We start from the raw sequence: 23,313 nt of genomic DNA, 5'->3' as shown, positions 1-23,313 counted from the left end.
TTGATGAATTAACTTTGAGTTACATGCTACATAAATCAATGCTTGATGTTACAGTGCATCCTCCCACCGCACTGGTTATGTAGGCTCTTCATGATATCATGCGTAGATTCCAACCCCAAGGATATCTAATCTCCTAGCAGTAGAATAGCACTTATCTCGAAGCTAGGCATTTACTACTGCCGGAATATCGATCTCTCTGTCTGGCAAAGAGATTCTGACACTATCTGCAATATCGAGAGCGAAAGAAATATACCACCCGTATCACAGGGATATACATCATACCCAATCAGCCAGACTTCAATATGATAGGTCTCGTACTGAGACATCATCTAGTACCCCATACACTTAGCAGCCACCAGGGATATGTTGTTTTTGGTCTACGTGGTAGTAGCTTTGACACACCATACTCATCCTTGCTCGCAGAAGCTCAATCTTAACTTCAAGGTAACAAACAAAGCCACTAGCCATATCCGACCAGGTTGAATCCACTATATCTTGTTCTCTCTACTCGCATCTTGATCGCTTCCAGAAGAGCTATAAGCTGGTAATGTCTTCACTGACCGAAGCCACTCACTTGTGACGAGTTACGATGGCAGCTGCACGATGAATTGGAGAAAGAGGGGTTTCTTCGCGACGGATATATTGATGTCGAGAATGTACCGAACCATGATCTGTCATTTCAGATTGACTACTGGCTAGGCACTTGGGGGTGAATAGTTGGGAAGAAGCAAGATTCCGTGCCAAGGAGAAGAAAGACAAGAAACCACATAAATTTCTACATTACTCCCAAGCAAATTGTGATGAAAGCATGGTGAAAATATGTCCAGAAAACCCTTGTATTCCAAGTACGATAATCATACTCGATTTGCACATATACTAAATCCATGCCATTTCAACATCCCTAGCGGATGATTTATCCTGTACTACATAGTACTATCACGCTGTCTACTATATATACCCATAGGTATTATAAAGTTATTAAAAATCTAGTACTTCAACCTCACTTTAATATCTAATATCTTCCACCCCAAAAAGCCAACAAAGAGCATTATCAATCATCTATATCCTATATCCCAATACCAATAATCCCACAACCCGCTCATTGCTTATACAAATCGTATCAAATTAAATCAAATAATATCTATCTTATTCACTTCACTAACCTATTAATTGATCCACTTACTCCATTCCGTGCCCTATTCTTTTCTACCACTCTACTCCTCGACCTCTTTCTATATATATACACACAGTCAACACACATTCTTGGCCGCTTGGAACTAGGTTTAGTGTGGACGTGGGATCACATTTACTTAACTATTCATTAGTGGTGTATTGCTTATTGTTGTTGTGTAGGGGGTTGATAGAGGTGTTGGGTAGGAAGGGAGAGAGGATCATGAGATAAGAATTGATTGGGACGGATATGAAAAGCTGTACGGGTGGAAGCAATAGAATGATGTTTGGGATGATACTATAGGTGTGTGAATAGCTGATAATCACCACTAGGTATATGTACGATCAGTCTGATCAATGTAAAATTGTACAGCAATCCATTATACAGAAGTAAGGAAAAATGCCACCCAGTTAAGATGTACAAAGGCACACGGATATAAGAACAAAATCACAGATTATTTAAGAAAGTGTCCGTGTGGACAACCACAATGTGCGCCAGATATGTCAACCGCAAATGACCCAGACCATAGGTATTAATAAACAGAGAAGAGTGTAGACCTTTACACTTGAGAGGTCAGAATGCCAGTTCAGAGAAAAATCCAAAACGATGATATCGTCCGTCCATCCGTCATCCGTAAACGCCGTTTCTGCGTGTCCCACTAGCATGTACCATGCATGCCATTCCTTTCAAAAGATATATATGAATGGGAGAATTCAATGCACGCCACCCGTGATGTACATCATCCTAGAAAAGCCGCATCACGTCGACAATTTCGACATTCCCTGGCCGGTCTCGTTCCATGTGGAACCACCAGTCCCGCCCGGTTTTGTGGCTATAGTTCCACGACCCCGTGCAGGTATCCCGGTCCCAAGGAAGTGCCGTGGACGAAAGACTCATCGGCGTCGCTGGGGTTGTGGGCGTGTTTGGGCTGGTCCCCAGCGCAGAACGACTGCCGATGCTACCCCATCCGAAGCGGGACGTTGTAGTGGAGGTTGGAGACGGTGGTTCTTCGGACACCGGTTTCGCGGCACTCTTGCCACCGAAGCAGTTCACCCCAACCCCAGCAGCGTAGGTAAGCGATTGGCTGGAGGCCAGCACATGTTTCCAATCAACTAGGCCTCCATCCCCATCCTGCCCTGCTATGTCGGGACGAAGGACGAACCGCGGAATTGAGACATCCCTGTCACTCGTCCTGCAGCCTATCCTCCCCATGAAAGCGGGCATCCGGAAATCATACACGGTGACGGGTCCTTCGCGGTCTTCGGATAGAATGTCATTCTTAGGCTGCACACCGCCCATGCCAAAGTCGTCCATGTCCAGTTCGGAGCCGTCATCCGAGGTATCGTCCATTGCACTGTCTGGGACGTACGAGTCGGAGTGGTCGGTAATGAGAAGCCGCATTCCGGTTTCTGTGTCTTTCGCGGCCATGTCGATAAAGGTCTGCGCTCGGATCCGAGCAGACGTCAAGTTGTTCCCTGCAGGCAGGGCCATTGGTCGGGTGGTGACCGAACCGTGGGAGCTGCGAGGGAGGCTGTAACGATCCGGCTTGAGCAATGCCTGTCCGTTTGGCATCGGTTGACATACAGCCTGGAGAACCCCCGGAGGTTCTATATCCGAGGGCGCTCGCAATGTTGCAAGACGGGGAAAGCCGGCTGAGAGGATACTCTGAGCGAGATGGGAGTTCGGAGACTCCGTGTGTCGTGGGGGTTTCACAAATGGAACGTAATCGAGCCTGCTGAGCGCGGCGGCAGAGTCAGGGCCCGTAACGTCCCAGTGCAGATATTTGAGGCTCGAGGAGGCGAAAAGCGGTTGAAAGACAATCCCATCGGCGTTCAGCGTAGGACACTTGTTGCTCTGGATGAATTTGAAGCGTTCTAATTGTCTCAGTGATGACAGGATTTTCGAGATCGAGAGTAAGGATTCAATGTTCTGTTCGACAAGGGCCAAAGACTTGAGCGAACGAGACTCGGGGCGTGTTGCATATTGACATAGTCCTGTATCAGTCACACCGGGGAGGCTCTCCAGGCGAAGCGAGTCCAGCGGCGGCAGGCACAGCAGAGCGCTGTCCGCGAAGGCATCAGCATCAAATTTGGAGATGCAGAGATTTCGTAACGACGGCAAAAGGCTGATCATGCGAAGGAAGATACTCGGTTCCAGGGCGTTGTTCTGGTTCACGCCATAGAGCATCAGCGTTTCTAGATTTGACCATGAGGCGTGATAGTTAAGAAACTCAAACATCTGGGAAGGGCCTAGGCTCCCAGGGCAGGATGTGCTGCGAGGGGATTCTTCAGAAACCGCCGGGGCCTCTCCCAAAACCCATGTATGCTCTTTCAGCTTCCGCCGCGTGGACAACGCATGTGTCAGACGATCGAACTCGTGGTTGTACGGGATGGTCAGGCCTAGCAATCGTTCCAGGTTAGGACACACCATGACGACCGAGGCGACGAGATCTCGATACTCCTGCCATTGAGTGCTCTGCTTCACTGCAGTGAACAACAAGTCCATCTGGGGAACACGAAGCTCCAGAACGAGATTGGCCAGCAATTTCCTCTCCCGGAGGGTTCGTCTGAGCAACTTCAAGCGGCTTCCCCTTTTAATCCGATATTTCTTCAACTGGGACGGCGAATCATTTCCAATGATGTGTATATGGTTATATCTAAGGGATAGAATTGATTAGCAGATTCATTTCGGGGTAGACCAAGACATTCACTCACAATTTCGCTCTGACACCCTTCTCCCAGGACCGACAGGTCAAGGAGAGAGAGTGCAAGTCGCGCTGAAAACATGTCAAACACCCAGTCTGATTCGGGCCAGTGTGTAGGTACTGCAACTGATCTAGGATGACGTCGTAGACTTCCTGGGGTAGTCGTTTGAACACCGACTCCAAGATCTTATCTAGAGAGGCAGCGGAGTCGAAGCGATATGGTGATGCGGGAGAGATCGGGGAGTAGACTGTAGGGGCGGTGGAAACACTGTAGTTGCTCTTGAAGGAAGAAACTGATGACGTTCTAGATGAGACCGGCTGCACTGTCACGGCATATGCTGCATCCTTGTAATGATGAACCTGGCTTTGATGGATGGGGGAGAAAGGCACAGCAGCGCTCTCGGGTCTACTGGCGACAACACTCATTATGAATTTGGTGTTTCATTTGACGAGCACCAAGACAGGGTACGTAGGTGCGAGGCGAGGAGCGAAAGTGGTGGTGTGTGTGTGTGTGTGTGTGTGTGTGTGTGTGTGTGTGTGTGTGTGTGTGGTGCGTATGGAATAAACCGTCAAGAGCCGTTGGAGAGAGAGGGAAAGGGGGAAAGAGGCGCTAGAGTGGGGACGATGGGCGAAAAGGAAGGGCACTGAAATGTATGTACAGCGAGAGAAGCAATCCAAGCTACACTGATCAAAGCGTGTATGGGTGAAGGAGTGTGGGTGTAAGGAATGAACAGGAAGGACAGACAAGAGGAAGAAACAACAATGGAGGATGTTGAAGTCAAGGCCCCGGGAAGTACTCGAGAAAAAAGAAACGACGGAGCGGCACTATTTTAGGAGAACGAGGGGAACAGAGCGGGCGCCAAAAAGCAACCGGGATTAGTGGCGGCCCCAAAGGAGCTTAACGCAGGGCCATCAATGGCACGAGAAAGTCAAGAGACCAACCACCGCGAACACGCCACTTCTCTGTGTACAGTATGTAGGTAGGTAGGTAGTAGTTCAGGCTTGGGACCAGGACATGGGACGGCAGTCGAGGGCCGATCGTCCCCACCGGAGGAACGAGGATCTTAGGTTCACTAGTCCGTGGTGCGACTGCAGGGCATCGGCATCACAGCGACTCGTGCTGGAGTTGGTAAAGCGGAGACCTCGGCTCAAACATCACTCCATCCAGGATCCATCCATCACTGACAGACCCAAGGGAGGTCCTCGCCAGGGGGAGGGGAGGGGGCCGGTTATGACGGACTGCATCAGCCGAACGGAGCAGTAATCTGAAGTCGGAACTAAGCTGTTAGCTGAGAAACCGTCGGGCGACTCCAGGATTCAACTAGATTTGCCAAAGAGGACAGAGGCCCGTGAACTAATTCGTTAGCTGGAGAGTTAGTCTGTAGCATCATCCCCCCAAACCAGTAACGATGCGACTCTGGATGGGAGTCTGAGAGGCCTGTACTCTGCAGGATGCGAACCCATCAGAACTCAGAAGGCTTGGATTGGGATCCATCTGCTCTCTGCTTTCAGCTTTGCCGGTATGGAAGATAGCAGACACTCCGTAGTCCCGATCCCACCCAAGAGTTTGGTCGAGGATGACGACGGAGGGGAAGAAAAAGGAGGTGGCAGCCCCGAATCCATGGGATCCCGTGCCAGGGGATGCCTCGACACCCGCGGAACCAGGCAGGCAGCCTAGGGGATTTGGGGTCTAGCGCCATGGCCGGGGCGGCGCTAGCGTCAGGAACATGGCACTAGTCCAGATTAGGGCCGTTCATTCGACATCCATTGGAGCCCCTTTTCCGTCGCAGTGCGGTCACTACCTACTGTGTACTCACTCAAGTGCCCCCGGACAAGGTTGATGATCCAGTAGTTGGGGTCATTTATGAAGTTTATTTATACCCTCCAATGGGTTGATGACGTCGGTGCTGCTTACGATCACCGCAGGAGGCATTTACGCAGTCGAGCAACAAGAGGCAGTCCTCATCCTGGTCCAGAATTGAAGTCACTTTACAGTGTACACAAGTCCAGTGTACATGTGTGTCTGTGTGACGGGGATGTACCACCACCACGCAGGCAACAGAAATCCCCTGCAGGATGTCTCCTGAAGACGAACCACCGTTATCACCCGCTTAACCGCTTAGCCTCTTAGCCTCCATGGCAATGGATCCCTTCCACACGTCGGCTCGCACCGTCAATTAACCATTGGCTGATGCACCAGACCCATTTGCGCGAAGAGGATTCACCGCATATGAGGGGGCAGCGGAAGTGGAACACCTTTTACACACTGGGGATTTACACACTTTACACACGCCTGTGCGAGATGGTTAGTCAGCCCCCATTCCTGAGCATCAATCTCAGACAGGCTCGGAGATAACTGTTCCACTTGCTTCGTCATGTATATTGGATGGGCTATATACTGGACAAAGACAAGGGCATGAGTATATTGCAATATCTACGGAGCTATAGCTACTAGTAACTAGCCACAGAACAGATATAAAACGATTGAATCTCATACCCATACCCGGAACACACAACTTGAAGTCACCATCATTCTTAAATCCGAACCCACCAACACTAAGTGCCCTACATAGCAGGACTAACTCTTAGCAGTAACTACACTCACAATCCGAGACAAACCGATCCAGAGTTAGACAAATGCCGTCTGACACTCCACCCTCCGACCAAGTGGCAAGCCCCAATTTTGTTCCGATCTTTGCAAACCCTCCGAGTCCGTAGGGGCCTGTATAAATAGCACGCGCTGTACCACCACACACCGTTGTGAAACAAGCGCAGCGAAGCAAAAAAATAAATAAATTAACAAAAAAAAAAAAAAAAAAAAAAAACCAACGTGCTGTTTCACATGGCCTGGTCGAGTCAGGACCCGTGGGGCCGTGGCTGCAGTAGCAGCCAGCACCAGTCTGGGTTACGAACCTGCAAGTGTTGCTTCGCTGGCAACGGACGTCTCGCGATTGGCTTGGATTGGGGATCCGAAGGATCGTTGCGAATGTTGATCTACGCACTGCGCATGGCTAGATAGGTCTTGCTCGTTTCGGACTCGCCGTTTCCTGTTCGAGGAGGCTGCATGGACTAGTCTGGCCAGCATGTACTATGTACACAGTAGGTAGTACATATGTGAGTGTGCTTGGGATATTCATAGATACATACATACCCTGGCTCCTTTCTTTGTATGTTGATGTACGGATACGGGACACGGAGTATACCCCCCGAGTAACAGGGGTTATAGTAATAACCACCGGAACAAAATATCCGATCGGACAAAGGCTTACTGGCATAGGTAGATGATAGTATACATACACCCTACCCTTTTCCTTTGTTGTCCGACAACAATGGTTAACCATGGGTTTTACCAACCCTCCATGAGGCATGAACAAAGAGACGATCACCACCACCACCACCACCACCACTCGCACGGCCCATAAGGCGACCACTGGAGTTCTTGGCAGAAGTGAGTCAGGAATCGTCCGATAGCAGTGTGATTGGTGATGCTCCGTCTCACAACCATGGACACTGGTTCATTCCCACCGCCCGCAATCCCAAACAAAGATCTGACACGAATACAAAAATAGACACGAGAGAAGACTGCCATTCCCATCCCATCCCATCACATCGCATCGAATTTCATATTCACCACGGTCGGATCACTCGGTGGCATGTGAACTACACACCATACTCATCATCTTCCCGCGCTTGTCAGACAATGTCTCGTTTCAAGAGTATCTTTGGCAAACTCTCGGACAAAAATAGGGTATGGCTGGCCAGTGCAGACTCCAGAAGTTGGATCTACCTACTTTTACATTTGGCAGAGGGTCGGTTGGCTTATCTTCGGAGACGGGCCTTGTCCGATACATGCGTTTCAGACCACGGGAATTTGGTACGGCCCGGCTGGCTCGATCGCTGGCCGGTGAGATACCGAGGTTGAGGGATCGCCTGTGTAGATGGATGCTCGATCTAGATACTATGTAGTGGCCCACTTGCTGGGATGGGTCTAGTAGTCTGGTGAACTGAACATGTTGGCTGCTAGATCCATTGAGTATTTACTAGAGCAGCTACGGTCTGGATAGATCTGATCATGTAATTCAACTCGTTTGGCTGACCCATCGCCAACCACCACCTCCAAGCACGCGACCTCCTGCGCCATGCTGCCGGATAAACGCCGCGGCAGCAACTCTCCACCATGGGTCCTCCCCATGCTTGTACCCCCGCATGGAACGGACTGGATTGGAAGAGTCGCCAAACTGACCGCAAAACCATGGCAGTGGGGCGACTGCCGGATATCACTGGGATCGAGGAAATGAACAAGGTGCAAATGTCGGGTCAAATATTCTGGGATCTTAGGCCGGTCCCGTCCTCGCAGGACAAGCCCAATCGATAAATATATCCAAACCTCTAACCAGATGATCGGGAAAGAACAAGACAGAAGCCACAAATTGGGTTAAACTTTAAAAAAAGACCACGGCGGGGGACTAATCCTGCTGTTACCAGAGCAAAAAATAAACAACAGCTAAGGTGGAACCACAAACAGCAATTCAGAAACGAAAAGGTAACAACAGTTTAGGCCTGATTCACCCACAAAGGCATGTACAAAGCAAACCAAATGTCATATGAATCACAACTCCATTATCATGCATGAATCCATTATCACATGTCGAAATTATCGTCAACGTTGAAGATGCCGGGCTCGCCGCCTTCATGCGTCCTCTGTACACCACTCATGCGGTGGTTGGCCGCGCTCGCTGGCTGCTGAGGTCGTTGCCAAATCTCAGTATCCTCTTCCATATGGTCACCAGGATCGTTTTTGAAATGGTGATCGATAGAGCTCTCGTTAACAAAGGTGAAACCCTTGAAGTTGGCCTGCAGGCCCGGCGACAACGGCGTCGACGCTGGCATGAACCCATTCGCGATTGCAGCCGCACGGTCGTTGAGTGAATTATTGTTCTCGAGCGCATTGGTGAACTCGGGGTCGAAGTTGGACGTGTCCGTGTCTGATGTGAGCGTCGGCTTGAATGGAGGGATCACCTCTTTACGACCCAATGCCTGCCAATCGACGTCGTTAAAGAAAGGATGCGCCATAAGCTCGCTTGCGTCGCCCTTGGCACCGAGGCGGTGCTTGGGGTTCCGGTTGAGCAGTCCTTTCACGAAGTTCCTTCCTTCTGTGCTGAGAGCATCCCGGGGGAACCGGACTTTGCCAAAGGCGATGTTTTTATACATTTGCTGCGTATCCTCTGCGTAAAACGGACTCCACCCGCAGCACATCTCAAACACGAGAACACCAAGGGACCAAAAATCGACCATCTTGGTGTAGCCCTGTTCGTCAAGTAGTACCTCAGGGGCGAGATACTCAGTTGTTCCACAGAATGTATTCGTCGTGTCGTTTTGCGTCAAGTTGGCCTTTGAGAGACCAAAGTCACAGAGCGCGATGTGACCGTTCGCATCGAGCAGAATGTTTTCAGGTTTGAGATCACGATAAACGATATCGTGGTCGTGGAGATGCTGCAGAGCTAGGATCAATTCGGCGATATAGAACTTGGCTCTAGCCTCCTGGAATCGCCCTTCCTTCTGGAGGTGCCAAAACAGCTCACCGCCAGACATGTAGTCGGTGACAAGGTAAAGGTCGGTGGGTGTTTGGAAGGAGAACTTCAAGCCGACAATAAACGGGGAAGCGGCCATGGCTGTCCGGACGAGGATATTTCGCTCTCCTAGAGTATGCGCAACCTCCTTCTTCTGGATGATCACCTTCTTCGACAGGACCTTCATTGCATAGATACGACGCGTGTCCTTCTTCTTGACCTGGTAGACCTGACCAAACGTTCCCTTGCCAATGAGTTTTAGAATCTGGAAGTCGTTCGGTCCGACCTGCTTCTTCTCGGTCCTCTCGAAACGCATCTCCATATGAATCTCGCCAGACACTTGAGAGTCACCCGCAGCACGGGACTTCAAGGGGAACCATCCCTCTAACCGGCTGTTGTCATCCTTTAGGTTGATACAGAGGCGTACGTGGCCCAAGAATGCTTCCTGATCCTTGCGGTCATACACAGAGATATCTACCTCGGACTGATCGCCGAAGACATCACTAAAGGAAAGCGGTTAGCCATATACTCTTTCCAGGGAGCTAAACGAAAGGAAATGAAGAATCAAACGTACAAAACGGCCTCGTGGTTCCAATGCGGGTCAGTCACTGGAGCCCGACCCTTGTGCTCGTGACCATCAAGCGCGCTGTTGTTGCTGCTCTGTCGGCTTTTCATCGGGATAGCCATCGGTCGGCCAGCATCACGATCCGTCTGCTCTTGCTCCTTTTGCTGACGTTCCAACGTAGCTTCCTCCTCATCCTGGGCGCTCTTAGAGATACACTCATTCCACTCAAACACGCACACGACGTAAGGGTCGAAGCCGGGTCGCAGTCCCCTGGCTTCCGAAATATTCACGAAGAGCTTGCCCTTAAGCGAGGCCACTGGTGGACCATTTGGTGAAGGGCTATCTCTTTCCGGGGGAAACACTTCGTTGAGCTTGCCGGCAATCTCGTCTGCGGCACTTGACGCTTCATCGGACTGCGGCGGCACAGGTTCCGACGGTTGGGGGGATGACGTGGGCGGTTTCTTGTCGGGTTGCGAGCCTTCATTGGACATAGCCCGAGGAGTGAGAGGGGGGGTACTCTTTAGACGCACGAGATCCGACACAGTTCCAGTTAGCTTCGCCAGGTTCTCAGAAGACATAGACACATGTGGTTTTTCGTGTTCGAGTAAGGGGGCTTCCGGCAAACAGAACGCATCTGAGGTAGGAAGAAGGGAAGGGTTGGAGAAATGAGAGGCAAGGACTGGGTCGTCAGAAACGCTTGAGACGGGAAGAGAGGTATGACGGCGGGAGGTTTGCTCAGGAGATGACATGCTTCCGGATGGAGAGAGATAGTTCTTCAAGGTATTAAAAAGGGAGCTCATGCCCTTGTCTGGGGCGGAAGAGCCCAGCTCAATTTCATCTGAATCTTTTTGGAGAAGGGAACAAGCGGAGCTGTAGGGGGGAGTAGGCAGATTCGTAGGGGGTAACGATTCTGGTTGTAATGTCTGTGCCTCAAGTCTCTGGTCCGGCGAAGCGGCAGAAGACTGGGTGTCCGAAGCCTCGGGACGCTCCATCATAACGAAGGAGCCCGAGGGTGAGGAACCTTGATCATCCCGTGTCCCTGTGGCGGACGTATCCGACAGGGGGTTTTGCGCGGAGGTAGGGGTCTCAAAAGACCGGGTGCTGGAAGAACGGGTTTTATCACCAGAGGGAGAACCAACCTGGAAATAGCTAGAGTGTATCGAAGGCAGACGCTTGTCCGCTAGATCAGGTTGCGGGGTCGAGATCCCAGTGGGAGTTGGGCTGTTGGAACCAATCTGGTCCTGATTCTCGTCTTCCTGCACGCCATTGCTATGGGACGAGTTAGCCATGCATAGAGACGACGATGACGTTCGGAAACTGTAGGACAATATAGAACAGGCCATCATAATCGAATACATGCTGGGATGATATGAAAGACAAAAAGCATATCGTAGCCGTTGCACAGAGTGATAGGAGTGATGAGCCGCATATGGATGCAAAACTTCTCTCAGCAGGCAGCATTGCATAGTCATCGCTTGTCGCGGATGACTGCCGCTGGCGCCATGATCCATGGGCAGCGCGGCAGAAACCAAGGATGGCAAGTTTTCATGTCAGGCATGACAACACCATGGAGGCTGTGCTGTTGAGACGAAACCGAACCAACCTCACCAACGCGGCAGATAACGAACGCAGACCAACAGCAATAACGAGTGAAAGTCGCACGATTTCTACTCACCTCCGAGGAATGGGCTGCTTCAACAAACCCGCATCTCCATGCGACCCTGGTCCACTCTGAGCAGCAGCCATGATTATCTTTCCATCCGAGACCTAAAATCCTCCACCGGGAACACCGAAATTCGAGGCCGTCGGTGGCGCCGCTATGGTGCGAGAAACAGGGTCAGATTCACGACGCGATCGAGTACCGACCGACCGGGGTGTGACGTCTTTGGACGGGGCAGTTAAAAGGGGAAAAAAAAAAGTAAGGTGAGTCAGACGTTGGCGAACGTTGACGAGCCAAGGAAGTTTGCGGGACGATGAATCCGATCGGGGGATCGGATAGGAAAGACAAGGGAGGGAGGGGTAAAAGCGGGATGATCTGTGGCTGTTGGTAAGTGTTAAAAGAGTCTTTTGGGTTGAGCCGTGGAAGGGAAGTAGTGAGGAAGGTAAGTGGAGAGTGCCGATGAGATCAACAGCGGCGAGCGGCGAGCGATGGGAAGGAAAAGGAAGAAAAGCGAAGCACAAACCTGAAGACCTGAAGGGTTTACCAGACGAAACCCAATGAATCCCGGGGCGACTTGAAGAAAAGCAGCTTGGCCTCCAAGTAGTCAATCAGTCAGTCTCGGGCAGGCAATTAATGCCCGTCAATGTGGGCGACGGAGCCTTAGCGTCAATCAGGCGCGGACGGACAAATGGCGGGCGGACGCCGGCGGATGGCGGGTTTCGTACCAGACGAACACAGATACCTCTCGAGGAGTCGAAGGAATAATAGGAGGCGATAGATAGGGAGAGGACCACGATGGATCTTAAAAGGAAATCCCGGGGAAGATACAGATAGAATTCGGGGATCACGTTGAAGATTAATTCAAAAATGAGCCCGGCGATGAGGTGGCGTTAACGACCCAAACCTCTCAAGTCATAGACAACAGCTGAACGGGTCAGGGACTGCGGACGTGGTAACTTCGCGACCGATGTTGGTTGGGGCAGAAAAGGGAAAGCCCGCGTTAAGAAAAAAGGGTTTAAACGTGCAGGTGCTGAGTTACAGGCGAAAACCCAAGGAACAGGCGAGGGAGAGAGATTGGGAAAGAAGCTGATGGTAGAACCAGCGATGGGCGTGTTGTAGAGTGTAGATAGAGAGGTGGTGGTGGTAGTAGTAGTAGTGTTATACCACACCCAGGGGGGGAATGGATGGATTACTATCTCCCAGAATGATACAATGCGACCCGTCCCGTTACCTGTTGTTCATGAGTCCCTTGATAATACTATCAAAGGATGGTTGGTGTTGAACGATTCGAAACGATAGCCTGGCAAAAGCTTCGGAACGCTACTGGAAGGAGTCGCCTAGTAAGGGTGCATGGTGTCTCGGACAGTCCCTAGAATTGGAGGCAAATGCCACCCATTGGGAAGGGAGCGAATCAGGTTGCAGAGGGAGGCGTAGAGAAAAGGGAAAAAGGCCTCAGACGGAGTGGAGATGGCGGTGTTGCTGGCAAATAGACGGGGGAGGGTTTGGGATGGAACCACTGGTGAAGTCAACCACGAACCACATTGCTTTGGTGGCTGGAGGAGGAGGCACACAGTAACGTTAGATGAATACTAGCGGTGATGCCTTGGGGGGGTGGGAACTGGGAAGAGAGGGAAAGATAGTAGTACTAGATAAGAAAATATTTGATGACTTACCACCACCACTGACTGCTAGTAGCTTAGCATCATCTATCTCTTTCTTATTTTGTGACTTGCCCCTGGGGTCTGGATGGTTGAAATACCTTCCTGTAAGGGTTCGACATGGAACGGGATGGCTGTCAACAGGCCGTCTGGCAAGCCGCTGATGACTGCACGAGGTCCGATGATGAGCCGGTTTGCCTCTTGGGCCAGGATGGTTATCCGCCCGGTGGACAAGGGTGGGTGGGCTGGTGGGAACCGGGAATTCTCGAAGTCTGAACCCTCTAGGCTCTGCGAGGCATGACCACTGCCATGGAATCCTTCTGTTCTTTCGGGTTCTCTATCTTTTCTATCGGTTCAACTGTCATACACACACCTCTTCCTCTCACCTCATCATTCCCCGTCTTTGATGAAGGAAATACAAGGCATTGCTTCACCCCCCATTTTGATTCCTACTACTTTGTATCAATTCCACCCCGACCTGCAGATGCTCTTACCCATGTAGTACTCGGTAGAAAGCTTATGCTCCCTCCTTGGTCAACCAACCTGCCATTCCCTCAAAATTCCGGCAGCCTGCCAAATAATGCCTCTTGGTCGCTCGATGGGGGTGGTTCTCCTCTTTCTCTCTCCACCATCTCCTCACGCTAAGCGCCCCGATCGCTTTCTCCGCCGCCACCTCCTCAGTCCTTATCCTCTTTAGTCTCACCATGTCTACTACTATGTACTTGGTAAATATCGGCATTCGACACTCTGGATGGGCTAAAAGGGTGGGGTACAGGCCACGGCAACTGTCATCATTCACCACATATTCGTGGTAATTGGATCAATTACCTGACAAGGACATTTCTACGTCTGATCGACCTCCCGGGCCTCTGGAGTCTCCCATCAATCATTTGCCGGGCCTGATCGACCGAATACCCGATTCGGAATGTATTGCTTCCTGAGTGGTCGCCAATGAGAATATTCTTGTGCCTGTTGGTGTCAACCACCACCACAACTATTCTCAAACCGAGCTACAGCATGAGCGATAAATAATGTGACATCACAATCGTTGCGCTGCTAACGCCCCGGGCTTGAACTTCGGCGCGGGGGTATCTCAGATGATGCACAGCCTTGCCGGCTATGATGGTTACTCGGCAGTCCCTACCATCTCACCCACCTTCATAGGAGGTAAGTCATAACTAAGTATACCACAGCCGCATCCTCGGCCCCTTGACCCCACCCAAGTACCCCGTTGCATTTCTGTCTGCCTTAGTCAGACTATCGTCAGCCTCGAATTTATACCCACTGCACTCAAACTAAACACTACTCCGTATTGTACAGGATGTAAAACGTAGAGGACCATGAGGATCGCTCTCAATGGTGAGCGGAATTCCAGGGTCAACCATCTCCTTACGTTCGCGCATCACAAGCCCAGGGCAGCTGTACGGTTGGGAGGTGGAAAGTCTCCGCCATGGAGTTACACCATGTCAGTGCAGCTGCCAGCTCCAGGGCCATTGTAATGCGGTCGCCGCTTGGGTAGCATCGATTATGTTTCAGAATGGCCTGGTTCGACGGTAAAATCAGCCGGCCATAGCCGGCCGGGCAATGGGGATAATGCAGAATGCACATCGGTGCAATGGAGCAACTCGCACAAAGTTTCATCATGCAGATAACAGATCCCGATTGAAATAATAATACCGGTAGCATTATTGTCCCAACCGCTCCAATAGGGAGTGAAATGCCTACTAGGCATCATTGGAAAAGATATCCTAAAGGAACCACTTGGTGGAGACCCCTTGTCTTTCGTCTCGCGTCCCCCCGATCTGCCAATAGCAACCTACAGACCCTGGTCGGCCAGGAAGACCGTCACTGCATCTGAGGCTACTTGGACGCCGTCAGTAGGTAGGTCACCTGCAGGCTGCTGCGAGGTTGTGTAAGCGATCTGCGGCACGCAGCATCTGGTCATCACCGAAGCTCCGAAAACATCCACGGGCCCACGCCCTGCCCACGATACGACGGAGGGAACCGTACCGCGATGGCCTAGCAGCTCCAGCACGTTCAGATCATTGCGTGATGGGGCCTACCCTCCTTCAGGGTGCATAAGGTGGTCAATGTCGAGGAATGCGGAGCACAGCAGTCCTGGCTGTCCTGCTCTGGCGCTATCGAGAGTGGGGTTTGAGGGGTTCCAGAATTTCAGCGCCCACCGCCTCTTCTGCGGCATGTGAAGTTGGGGTCCGAACAGGTTATAGCTGATACCTAGCTACCTACCTACGTCAGTGGTTCGGTCTGTGCATACCTTATCGCGGCGGATGATTCATCTGCTGGCTTGAGCCGTATTGGCAAATGGTTCAGGCCAGCTTCTGCCAGCATGCAAGGCTCCCGGGGCCTGTCTAGACCGCGGAAGGACTGTGTAGCCAAAGCCAAAGATGACGCTCGGGGGAAATCCCGCATACTGCAGAGACTATGTGCACGGGGAAGCCGATATGTCAACGAGAAAGTCAACTCCTCAAGATCACACAAACCTCTGCGAACGAACTGTCGGCGATCAGTGGAGGAAAGGGACCATGACATCATCCTGCAGAGACCCCAACCGGGCTGGAGGGGCTCCATTATTGGTTCGGCACGTGGCCGGCCAACTTTATTAGCCTCAGGCATACATAGATACTGGGGGAGCACCTGGCACGTGACACAGCCGCAGCGGCTCGGAAAAACACCGTCCCGACCGGCTCTAGCGCGATGGCTGCGGAAAGGACGTCCAAGGGCCTCATCCAGCACCGTCTAGGCAGTTTACTGTAGTTGGCGTTCTTGCCTAGTTCTACACGTTCACTGTCCGTATGGCTCGAAAACTTCGAGCGGCTGCTCAAGCAGCTGCGCAATCAATGAGTAGGTGGATCTGCTTGCCTTCCCTTCCTGTCGTTGGCTGCCGCCGCGCTTTCGGTCGTCACGGACGCGAACAACTAATTACCCCGTAGGGAATGCCGCCCCTCCGCTCCCCGAGGCCTCTGACGAGGAGATGATCGAAGCACCCCCGTCGCGTGGATCTTCTCCACCCATGGAGGATCCAGGAGATGTGTCGGACAAGGACCTTGAGGTGGACCCCCAGCCAGAGCCCAGCCTGGACGACGACACGGCAGCAACGCCCGCCCAGGATTCCAACACACCATCGCACGGTGATTCCCCTACTCGCACGGGTGGACGCATGTCAGCCATTCCGCGAAAGCGCCGCATCGGCCGTCCTCCGAAGAACCGTCCGCCAGACTGGGATGCGCCGGACGAGGGAGGCGCGCAGACACCCATCCATGTGACCACGCCGGTCAAACGAAGGCGTGGGCGTCCTGCTGCTAGCGGTGGACGGTGGGCGCGCAATCGGGGGCCGTCGCATGTTACTCAAGTTCCGATCGATAAGGAGGGCAACATGATGGATGTCATTGACGACGAAGTGGCCCTTCCGGACGACCCTGAGGGCGAAACCAAAGTGGACAAGAACGGAAACCTACAAGGTGATCGAGAATATCGGGTCCGTGTGTTTACGATCCTCAATCGTGGTGATCGCAAATACATGCTGTCCACGGAGCCCGCGCGTTGTATCGGGTTCCGGGACTCGTACCTATTCTTCCAGAAACACAAACTTCTCTATAAAATCATCATTGACGACGAGGCCAAACGCGATCTGATTGAGCGGGAAATCATTCCACACTCCTATAAGGGACGAGCTATTGGTGTGGTCACCGCGCGTTCTGTTTTCCGGGAATTCGGCGCAAAGATCATTGTTGGGGGAAAAAAGGTGGTTGATGATTACAATGTCCAGGCAGCGAGGGAGCGTGGCGATGTCGAGGGCGAAACTGCCGTTCCCGAAGATAAGCTCCCTCCGCCAGGCGAGCCTTACAATAAGAACCAGTACGTTGCGTGGCACGGTGCCAGTAGCGTTTATCACACCAGCGCTCCGTCGGTTCCGTTGCCCACTGGTAAGGCGGTGGACTCGAAGAAACGCAAGGTCACGGTGACTGGCGATAACTGGATGCTTGAACACGCCCGAGAGGCAAGGTATGTAATAGCCAGTTCGTGCGACCAAACAATGGATGCTTACATGATGAGTAGCAACTTCAACTCGCTCATCTCACTTGCGCGCCGCGAAAACCTCGAAGGACAGTACGATATCCACACCAACGTCGTGCAATACCCCAAGATAATGCAGCCTACTCACGCTCGTTGGGAGCGTCTGCCTCCCCCAGACCCGCGAGTCGCGAGCAAATTGGCCAAGGGGCTATCAACGTTGAGTCTAACAAATGGCACGGACGAAGAAGAGTCGGCTGCTGTCAGCAGCGAAGCCAACGAGGCCGGCGACGGCCAGACCGAATCGGAGACCACCGACGCATCCATATTCTCTACAGTCCCAGTCGCGCTCTCCCGCCGATTCGCCATCCATGATATCCACTACGAATCATCACCGTATTCCAACCTGGGCGTTCCAGGCCCAGACGGCGACGTGCATGACCTCGGCTCCAACGGACTAGTCAGCGTTGCCAATTCTATGAATCCTGAGTTCACAAGCCCCGAGGTTCTGGAGGAGCTTCCTCTCGAGTGCAAAGAAGCGCTCATCGAGGCCGCTGCGCGCGAATGGGAGTGGAAGTCCAAGTGGAGCCGGGAAGCGAGCGACGGGGCTCGAGCGACTTCGCTCAAGAGCTATGCTTGGTTTCCATAAGTGCATGCTTTAACTATTTCTTCCCCAGACGATTGTATGAACTGAAGCGGTCGTGCCTCCGCATACTCTTTCTACCCAAAGAAGCGACACGTCAACTTCCGAACACACAACGGCTACTTATTTTTGGGCTTACGTATAACTAAATCACTGACTATTTCACACGGGCGGGATGATTCCGGATGGGTTGCGAGATTACCAAAAAAGGGAGTTTGAGCGTTTTCAATATCTGGTGTGCTTTTTTTTCCTTTACCTCTTTATCACTACTACTTTGCCATATAAAGTCCATACTATTATTCCCCTTTCTTCCTCTTTCCATTTTAATTCTTACTTTACCCATTCTATCCTAATCAATCCTGAGAAGGAATACAGGATGGGATTTGTTCATCTATTCTTTCGTTCTTAATCACTCACCCAATCAATCAATACCTACTTACCTACCTAACTAGTATCCGATAGTCAAGATCATCATCAAATCTAACCAAGTCGCATGATTGTAAAAAATGATGTATCGTCAAGTAGATACTACGTACGGAGTAGCTACTAGGCTTCAATGAATGTATACCTAAACTAGTCTAGTAGATTAATAGACGAGGTAGTAGGATAGGTAGGCTTCCACTGATCACTTACTACCTACTACCTAACTACTATTTACTTAGCTAGTTACGAGGAGTTGTTGCCTAGGTGGGTAGGTAATAACTAAAGTAGGTACTACTGGGTGGGATTATGAGTCTGGGCATGATTCGGTTGTATTGATGCAGGAGGGGTTTAGGCATCAGGATATTGAATGTGTGTTTAGCTGACTGGGTTGTATAGGGGTAAGGTACTACTAGGTATAACATGTTGTGTGTGTGTGTGTGTGTGTGTGTGTGTTTGTATGTAAAAATGGATGGTTAGATATGCCGAGATACAAATGGAACAGGTCTGTAGGGTTTACTCTCTATACTGTCTATAGGTGGTATCTAAATCAAATAGGTAATGATTCATTCCATCATGCCAAATAAAATAACTAACTCCAAGGCGCAAATAACGCAACAAACGATTAGGAGGGGGTCAAACAGCACATGTTCTTTGGCACATATGATAATAGAGAGGAAAGGAAAAAAAAAACCGGAATCTGATGTATTGGTAAACAAGGCGGGCTGATCATCCCATGGCCATCTCCGCACGTAGCTTCTCCAGTTCGGCTTCTTCGTCGTCTTCTTCGGTTTGGGGTTTCGCTTTGACTGTAAATTTGGGTTAGAGATGGCAGTTCTGGAGAGAGGAGGGAGGACGTACTTTCTCCGTTCGCCGCAGGAGGTAAGCGGTTGAGCTGGTCGGCAACTGGCACGGTGCCTGTGTTGAGCATCCGCTCGTCCATGGCCTCCTGTTCCAGACCCTCCAGCTCTTCGTCCAGCTCGGATTCGTCTGGTTGTTCCACCAGGGAGGTGCTTGTGATGGCCTGTGCGATTTCGGTACTGAGTTGATGCTGCTCGCGAAGTGTGTCCCTTGGCTTTGTGTCAGTGTTTCCTCTACACATGGTAGGACTGTGGAATCATCATACATCGTCTCATCCACCTTGTCAATAGTCATCGAGCCGTGAATCTTCGCCATAGCCGCACCAGCAGCCTCCATCGCCTTCAGCGTCTCCTGGTTGATATTCGCCGCCTCGATCGAGTAAATCTGTTGTTCAAGCTGAACAATCTGCGCCGTTGTCTGTTCAAGGTTCTTCTCGTGGACCTTCTTCCGGCGAAGGGCGTTTTTGGCCGCTGTACAAAAATCCCGTAAGTCTGATGGCTGCCTAGCGCCTTCTTTTCCTTGTATCACCTACCGGCCTTATTCGTCGCCACGTTCTTCCGAGCAATTGTATCCTGCTCCTCCATTAGGTTCTCCAGATGCTTCTCGCGTTTCTGGAGCATGTCCAGCTGCTCGCGGAGCATGAGGATCGCGTTCTTCGGCGCATCTTTCCGCTTCTGAGCGGCGGATCCGCCAAACCAGGACCACATTTTGATAAGGGTGTGTTGGCTGGAAAAGGTTGAGATAGGGGTGTTGATTGGGTTGGGTCGGTTATGCTGAAGTCAGCGGTTGAGGTTCGACGGGGTCTTTAGTGGTTGATCGGTCGGGCGTTGTAACGACGGTTCTGGAATGGGTGGAAGGTGGGATGGGAGGATCGTGGCGACGGGACGGGATCGGTGAGGATCGCTGGATGGGAATCAGGGGAGCAGCCCGAGTCACGTAGACCAGGTCAAGGGGGAAACGGTCCTTGATAAGAGCGCGTGATAAGACCGACGAGAAGAGAGCGAGAACGAGAAGATGGAGAGATGATGGCGGATGAGGCTTGTCGGTGGTTTTCCCCTCGTTGGCCCTATGACATACGCGCTAAGCCTATCGGAGAGGCGGGGTCACGTGGGGTATCCCGTATCATCCATCAGTGCTGCTACTTTTCCCATCCAATCCCCATCAATCATCCCATGCATCAACGACTGCACCGGTCAAGATTCAATCACGGGCATGAACGGGCCTCTTCCCTCCACCCGGACATTTCTCTCCGATCTGCCTTCTCTGCCACTTGAATCCAAAGTCCGCTTTCTCGGTTGGTGCGTATCTTATCGCCGTGCATGTGTATACTGTAGATGTCTATCCGGGGATGCGCAGAACCCGTAAGACTGATTTTCCCAGCGTGAGGACATACCACGTACAGACGGGCCACCTCGTCCTGGAACACAACTATCCCCGTCAAAAACCACCCCAGGAACCACCCTCGGTTTCGGTTGATATCAACGCCGTGTTGGCGACGGTCACGTCGGAGGAGCTGCGCGTTGGCGCATGGGTGAACGTGCTCGGGTATGTAAGGAGAAAGGATGCCGACTCAGGACCACTCCCCGTGTATGTTGAAGCGGTGATGGTTTTCCCAGCAGAGGCTGTGGCGTTGGGCGAGTATGAGCGCATTCTGCAGGATTCGTTGGGGGTGGAGAGGAGAGTCCGGAGGCCAGAGTGAAAGTTCTCGGGGCTTTTTCTTTTACTGGTTACGCTCTAGTGGACCAATAACCAGTTCATTATTTCTATGTGCGATGCGCCAGAACTATTAACCATTATGAGCGAACATTCCACAGTCATGCATAGATCCAGATCGTTTAGTCAAGTCATATTTCCATGGCAAAATGAGGAGCGCTATCCCAACTCCAGCTGTGCAAGGTGTCGCTTTTTTTTTTTTTTTTTCCAACCCCATCATTAAATGCGAACTGTGCTTTCATTTCATGTGGTTGGGAATGTTCACACCTTCAGACCTCCAACGTGGTCTTCTCTGCTTGGGCAGTCACCTCCACCGGCTGGGTTCGTTGCTGGCGCTTGCCAGCAAGTCGCCTCTTATCCTCCTGCATCCGTCGGATGAGCACGCTTCTCTCCCGGATCTTGTACCCGTACTTGTAAAAGACGAACGGGATCGGCACAATGGCCACCTCCAGTAAGCCCAGCAGGGTGCCCGACCAATTGGGACCAATGCCGGCGTACATGTACGTCCCGACGAGAGGCAACACACCACCAAGGATACTGCGGATCACGGAGTTTCCGGCCAGTGCGGATGCGGCGTATACTCCGTAGCTACCAGCGAGGTAGTTGGTCGCGTAGATGAAGACGCCCGTGTTGCCGGTGCCGAAGAGCACCCCTGCGAGAATGGGGACAATCCAGGGAATCGAGGCGGGGGAGCAGGTCCAGGCGAACCATAGCTCTCCAGCTGGAATTAGAAGCGCGCAGATGCATACGAACGCCACCATGGCCTCCGGAGGCGGTTTGCCTGTCTCGGGATCGGGTTTGTGGGAGTTGATCAGACGGCGGATCAAGGGCTCGCTGGAGATGGTGATCAAACATCCGGTGCCGATGCCCAGGAATGCAAGGCCGGAGAGACCGAGGGACCAACCCCGGATTTCCCGGAAGACAATGGGGTAGGCAGTGAAGCAGAGGTATAGGATCCCATAGACGATCGCGATGTAGATGTTCCAGAATATGCTAGATGAAGATGTTAGTTTTGACGACGACACAAGACTTGATAGAGGGCTGACCAGATGGGCTCGGTGACTGCCATGACAAATGGGCGGCCCAGGTTGACTTTGAGCAATTCACTCAGACTGGCTTTCTGTTCGTATCGACACCACCAGCGGGAATCCCCCGTCTCTTTGCGCATGCGGGCGGCTTTCTTCTGCAAAATGATCGGACCATAAGTCTCCTTGAGGATACACGACAGAACCAGTGCGATGCCGGACAAAATCAGGGCGATCCAGTCCATCCAACGCCAGCCCAGATATTGGGTCACGAAACCTCCAATAATAGGTCCAATGACTGGTTGTTAGGTTAGCCACTGATGCAGCTCCTGCACGGGATTCTCTGCTTACCTGGGCCATTGATTGGACCAATGCTCCAGATAGAGATGGCGAGCGCCCGCTGATCGTCTTCAACGATATCCGCAACCATTCCGGGCGCAGTAGAGATCATGACACTTCCGAACAAGGCGGCGATAAACCGGACGACAAGCAATGTGGTCAGGTTCTTGCTGAGCGCACAGGGAATGATCAAGACGGTGAAGATGAACGAACAGACTATGGAAACCGGCTTTCGGCCGTACAGTTCGCTTAATGGAGCCATGAACATGGACCCGATAGCAAGGCCGATGAGATATAGGGTTAAGCCTAAAGTGACGACGGTGCTGGAGGCTCCAAATTCCGCTGCAATTTGAGATTCGCCAGAAGTGTAGGATGTAGAGTAGAGAACGCTGGACATGGTCAGTCTGGCTGTCGGTTGTATTCATACGCGCGACTCACATGATCAAGGTGTTGTAGGATAGGATCGCGATGCCCATGGCTTTGTAGGCAAATGACCAGTTCTTCGGGTTGTTTTTGTCGAGCCCATCGTCCCAGTCAACCTCATAGTTCGGGTCTGAGGTACCTGTCGTCCCGATAGATGTCACTCTTCTGGTTAAGGAGGGCTCCGACGCGCGAGAGGCCCGCGTAGCGATACGTGTTAGGGCATCCCCATGGTCGATTGTGTCTTCAGATGAGCCCGAGGCTGCGTAGGTTTGAGTGTAGGTGGCAGCGGATTCCTCCTTGCCATGCTGGGGGATCAGGGAAGACATGCTTTGGTGGCGTCGATTAAGTGGCCCGTGACCCGGTGATCGAGGCCTTTACAGCCAGTGGATATCCAGCCGGTACAGGCGATCTAGTCCCAAATATTCAACGTCGTGATGATGATAAAGCAGTAATCCGGGTGCGCATAAGGTAGGCGACGCTTGGGCGCGTAGGGATACCGGTACGATGGATGGACCAACTGATCTCTTAA

General features: G+C 51.8%; 7 protein-coding genes across 7 annotated transcripts; 3 read left to right on the top strand and 4 right to left on the bottom strand.

The window, feature by feature from the left end:
- Nucleotides 1–1,915: 1,915 nt before the first annotated feature.
- BO94DRAFT_473411 (uncharacterized protein) lies at nt 1,916–4,301 on the bottom strand (the record flags this gene model as incomplete). The annotated part of the gene is made up of 2 exons (XM_025608475.1): nt 1,916–3,827; nt 3,886–4,301. 2 exons carry the CDS (start codon nt 4,299–4,301, stop codon nt 1,916–1,918), a joined length of 2,328 nt encoding a protein of 775 aa, XP_025464283.1.
- A 4,215-nt stretch (nt 4,302–8,516) lies between these two features.
- schA (serine/threonine protein kinase SCH9) lies at nt 8,517–11,756 on the bottom strand (the record flags this gene model as incomplete). The annotated part of the gene is made up of 3 exons (XM_025608469.1): nt 8,517–9,929; nt 10,016–11,279; nt 11,686–11,756. 3 exons carry the CDS (start codon nt 11,754–11,756, stop codon nt 8,517–8,519), a joined length of 2,748 nt encoding a protein of 915 aa, XP_025464282.1.
- A 4,330-nt stretch (nt 11,757–16,086) lies between these two features.
- On the top strand, nt 16,087–18,094 carry BO94DRAFT_204745 (uncharacterized protein). Its single transcript, XM_025606111.1, has 3 exons — nt 16,087–16,190; nt 16,280–17,351; nt 17,406–18,094. The coding sequence occupies exons 1-3, from the start codon at nt 16,142–16,144 to the stop codon at nt 18,007–18,009; spliced, it is 1,725 nt and encodes a 574-aa protein (XP_025464281.1). The 5' UTR covers nt 16,087–16,141; the 3' UTR covers nt 18,010–18,094.
- Nucleotides 18,095–18,549, top strand: BO94DRAFT_204682 (uncharacterized protein). Its single transcript, XM_025606110.1, has one exon. The coding sequence runs from the start codon at nt 18,179–18,181 to the stop codon at nt 18,410–18,412; it is 234 nt and encodes a 77-aa protein (XP_025464280.1). The 5' UTR covers nt 18,095–18,178; the 3' UTR covers nt 18,413–18,549.
- A 603-nt stretch (nt 18,550–19,152) lies between these two features.
- Nucleotides 19,153–20,397, bottom strand: BO94DRAFT_627036 (ESCRT-III subunit protein SNF7; the record flags this gene model as incomplete). Its single annotated transcript, XM_025617386.1, has 4 exons — nt 19,817–20,397; nt 19,550–19,754; nt 19,285–19,493; nt 19,153–19,232 (listed from the first exon to the last, which is right to left on the bottom strand). Exons 1-4 carry the CDS (start codon nt 19,989–19,991, stop codon nt 19,153–19,155), a joined length of 669 nt encoding a protein of 222 aa, XP_025464279.1. The 5' UTR covers nt 19,992–20,397.
- Nucleotides 20,398–20,496: 99 nt separating this feature from the next.
- On the top strand, nt 20,497–21,117 carry BO94DRAFT_523559 (nuclear telomere cap complex subunit Ten1; the record flags this gene model as incomplete). The annotated part of the gene is made up of 2 exons (XM_025610223.1): nt 20,497–20,582; nt 20,665–21,117. 2 exons carry the CDS (start codon nt 20,497–20,499, stop codon nt 20,981–20,983), a joined length of 405 nt encoding a protein of 134 aa, XP_025464278.1. The 3' UTR covers nt 20,984–21,117.
- Nucleotides 21,118–21,266: 149 nt separating this feature from the next.
- On the bottom strand, nt 21,267–23,110 carry BO94DRAFT_473640 (MFS transporter; the record flags this gene model as incomplete). Its single annotated transcript, XM_025608483.1, has 4 exons — nt 21,267–21,990; nt 22,044–22,320; nt 22,374–22,750; nt 22,800–23,110. 4 exons carry the CDS (start codon nt 23,108–23,110, stop codon nt 21,267–21,269), a joined length of 1,689 nt encoding a protein of 562 aa, XP_025464277.1.
- Nucleotides 23,111–23,313: the final 203 nt, after the last annotated feature.

This window comes from Aspergillus sclerotioniger, assembly GCF_003184525.1.
Source record: "Aspergillus sclerotioniger CBS 115572 chromosome Unknown BO94scaffold_27, whole genome shotgun sequence".
NCBI lineage: Eukaryota > Fungi > Ascomycota > Eurotiomycetes > Eurotiales > Aspergillaceae > Aspergillus > Aspergillus sclerotioniger.
The sequence above is the reverse complement of the archived record's forward strand: the minus strand, read 5'-3'. Positions and strand labels throughout refer to the sequence as shown.